Source organism: Gavialis gangeticus, unplaced genomic scaffold (assembly GCF_001723915.1).
Source record: "Gavialis gangeticus isolate Ggan-Ray unplaced genomic scaffold, GavGan_comp1, whole genome shotgun sequence".
NCBI classification, from domain to species: Eukaryota; Metazoa; Chordata; order Crocodylia; family Gavialidae; genus Gavialis; species Gavialis gangeticus.
Genome location: NW_017728995.1, coordinates 46,129,739 through 46,133,412, shown reverse-complemented (window position 1 = coordinate 46,133,412; position 3,674 = coordinate 46,129,739). Strand labels below are relative to the sequence as shown.

General features: G+C 40.6%; 1 protein-coding gene across 7 annotated transcripts in view; it reads left to right on the top strand.

Moving 5' to 3' along the window:
• The window catches only part of AGFG1 (ArfGAP with FG repeats 1), a 90,741-nt gene that overhangs the window by 59,143 nt on the left and 27,924 nt on the right, over window positions 1-3,674 (top strand). For 5 of the 7 annotated variants that reach the window (XM_019503618.1, XM_019503615.1, XM_019503616.1 and 2 more), the window contains exon 6: window positions 3,397-3,516. The exons of the other annotated variants lie outside the window; for them this stretch is intronic. In XM_019503618.1, the coding sequence (XP_019359163.1) occupies window positions 3,397-3,516 (120 nt within the window). The remainder of the gene's footprint in view (window positions 1-3,396; window positions 3,517-3,674) is intronic. 7 annotated transcript variants of the gene reach the window in all.

Below are 3,674 nucleotides of genomic sequence, written 5' to 3'. Positions count from 1 at the left end.
AAAATAGAAATAGGCATTAATTTCATCCTCTGCGTCCCTGATCCCCCTCAGCCTGCTCACTGCAGCCTGGAGGTCACTTACCTGCTCCTCCAGGGCCCCAAGTCTTGCCCAGGAGGGACAGGCAAGGAGACCTCCCAGCCCCACCCCCCACCCAGGACCCCACCAAGCCCCCTCCACAGACAGGGGGGCAAGGGGCCACCGACCCCACCACGAGCTCCGTCTGGGTGGAGGCCTCAGAAAAGCCCAATATGTCTATTACTATGCCTTCACTTTCTGTATCCATTTAGATAGTCCCAAGGGATAACCTAGGTCTAACGACCGCAGCGTTCTAGAAGGCCGATTCAGACTCCATATAAGGAAAAACTTCTTTACAGTCCAGGTGTCCAAAGTCTGGATCAGACTCCCCACAGAGATGGTGCAAGCACCTACTCTGGACTCATTCAAAAGGCATTTGAATGTTTATCTTGCTGGGATCATTTGAACCCTGCAGACTTCCTGCCTCTGGCAGGGGGGCTGGACTTGAATTCATGAGGTCCCTTCCAGCCTCTAATGTCTATTAAATCTCTTTGGTTGGTTTCTCAGTATCATAATGCTGCCAATAATGAGAAATATTGCTGATGAGAAATCCTCTACTAATATGAATAGTGAAATGTCTTGGCTGGATTGAAAGTCCAATCTGTTTAAGAAATGAAACAAACAAACAACCCCCACCCCCCACATTGATTAGAGTACGAGTGGCAGAAAAATCTATGGTTTTTCTTCTGTAATGAGGTGCCAAAAATGCTTAACAAAATACACTGCAATTAGATGAAGGCGTACCTTGAAACAATTAGATTTTTCCATGTTAAGCAAGGTTTTCCTCTTAGTCACAATATGCAATTAGAAAATTGGGAGAATGGGGGAGGCTTCAACAACACAATTTTATAATTTTTTTCAGTAATGACAATTACTGATTCTAGATGAACCTAAAATAACTACAGACATGTTTAGTGTGAAAAGAGAAAATGTGTTCATTCCCAAGTCAAAAGGAATGTTTATCTCACACTTGGATACAAAACTCACTGACTAAATGGAGGGTATTTCTGTTGTAGTCCTTTCAGTAGTCTGAAGGTGTCTGTTGTGGCTGCATCTCTTCCAGGCAGACTCAAAATGCATTAAACTACTTGGTTCAGAATGATGCACCTATGTCACAACAGTGACTGCACAGTAGACCTCCACAAGTCCTGTAGTGCCTTGGGTTTATCAATAGAAGACTCAAACTTGATGACATGTTTTGAAAATTATACTTTGGTTCCCAATATCGCTCATATCTCGACTCTTAAGTCTATTGTTCCCTTCCAGTTCACTTCAGATGTAACCTCTTTGTCTAACAAATGTGCTCCAATCTGAAAGCCACAAAGGTTTGAACAACTATTGCAAGATTGTTTTTAAAGTAGTATGTTCTTGTATATATTGGGGGGTTTTTTGCGTTTTCACAAGAATATTAATCTAGTGAATTGTGTGTCAGGGCAGTACCGCCAAATAATTGTTTTAGTAAATTGGTATCGCCTCCAGATTGTATAAATTGAGCCTCAGCCTGCATGCTTTCATTCTCGTCTTCTTTAAAAGGTGTCAGTAAAACGAATCTTAGCACAGCAGTTCCCAAACTATTCCCTTCCTTCTCCCCAGGTAGTGGAGTTCTATTTTGAACAAAGGTGAAACTTGCCTAAGCCTGTGTGCTGGTCACTGTCATTGTTACAGTTTGTATAATAGGTAGCTTCTAAAGGTGGTCTGAAATAAAACCAGCTGTAATGATTGAGGTGCTTTCTAGTATTTTCACAACTGTTTATCTGACTAGCTGTTTAATAAATGCAGTTTTTTGTTTACACACAAATTTCTCTTTAGTTTTTAAATACGTAGAGTTGGATGCTCTTTTAATTGGTTCTCTTTTCCTACTAATCCTCTCTACTGCCAGCATCATCTGCAGTAATACTTAAAATATCAGCATTTCTCTAACTTACTTTTTTGGGGGATGTTTAATTTAAGGTGTAGCTGACAAGGTTTGTGCCCTGAGAAAACCCCAAGTGGTGGTCAGGAACATACTAGGTACTGGAGAGAAGGGATGGATGGGGAAAGGGTGGTCAGTCTTGCCTACCTCAGGGCCTCAGAACATCCTAGCTGTTTCTGCCCTGTTGTCTGGCAACCTCTGGCAGTGGCAGCTGCTGTGGTACCCCACATCTAGCTGCTACTTTGCAGCCTGAGGTAGCTTCTGAGACAAACTCCCTGAGGGACTGCCATTCCAGTGAGCTGGTGCCTTGCTTACTTGCTCCATGTTATGATACTGACTTAACTCAACTGGGTCTGGGTTAAATTGGAAGCAGTGGCTAGTACTTTACAGACAAAGCTTTGGATGTATATGCTAAATGAATGTGCCTTGTCACTGAAAATGTTTTTTTAAAATAGTGACATAACCCTGTCCCTCATCCCCCTCCACACACACAAAAAAAAAAAAAAAAAAAAAAGAGAGAGATTCACAAGTTAGCATTCGTGCCTGGTCACTAAAGTCTACAGACAAGTATAGAAAGTGCTCTGAAAGTCCTAGCCATTCAACTTCCCTCTCTTGGGTAGGAGTTGGGCCTAGTAAATTCCCATTTCCTTGCAATGTCATGGTGCAGAAGGAAATGAGGTGAGAGTACAAACCTTGCATAGGGTCACTTTTCATGCTTAATGTTGCTTGTGCAATTTGTGTTAATGGTCCCATTATACTTAGTGTTTAAAAGGAAGGCTACATAGGAACAGAAAGGCTTTCTATACATCCACTCTGTTGTTTCCTTGTTTGGCTTGGTCAATTTTTATGATTATGCTTTAATGAAGTAGCGGCCTGAGTGCTTCCGTCTACATAATATACTATCTAAAATGTTACAAAAGCCAGGTTTGTGTAGTAATAACTCTTATTCACCATCTGTGTAGCTGAGAGGTAGATGCAATTTTGTACCTGGCTTTAGCTTAGACTTTTTACATGCTTCTTTCCCAGACTTGAAAGAGGATGGTTTCTACCCAAAAGCTTGTCTAACATATCTCCAAATATGTAGTTGGTCCAGTGATGTATTGCCAAACAAACCTTGCTTCTCAGTGCTGAGTGTGGATATTGAATAGTGACATATTGCTGTTATGCTTGAAAGAAGCAAGCTTTAGAAAAGTGGGAGTTCGCTGGATCATGACAAGTGAACATGAAAAGTTTAAAACATGAGTTGAAGGATTTATATTGTAATATGGATGAGTGATATATTTCATTTGTGCTGAAAAATATTAAGGTGGTAGACATGAACTCAAATCACCATACCATAAATTCAGTTAATACATCTGTTTTTGTTTTTTCATATCCATTAATGTGTTTTGTTCCTTTACAATTTACAGCGCAGAACTCTGCAAATGCAGGTTTTGCAAACTTTGATGCATTTGGACAGTCTAGTGGTTCGAGTAACTTTGGAGGTTTCCCCACAGCAAGTCAATCTCCTTTTCAGCCCCCAAATACAGGTAGAACTACTAGAACTTCTGATTAATCTATATTATAGATTCCATTTTTTTTTTTTAAGGTTGAGAAGTATTTGAGTTGACTTTGTATATCTGTGTGCTTGAGCACAGCTGAATTATCTGAAGCTCTGGGGAAACCTGAAATGAATGCTTTCATCTGT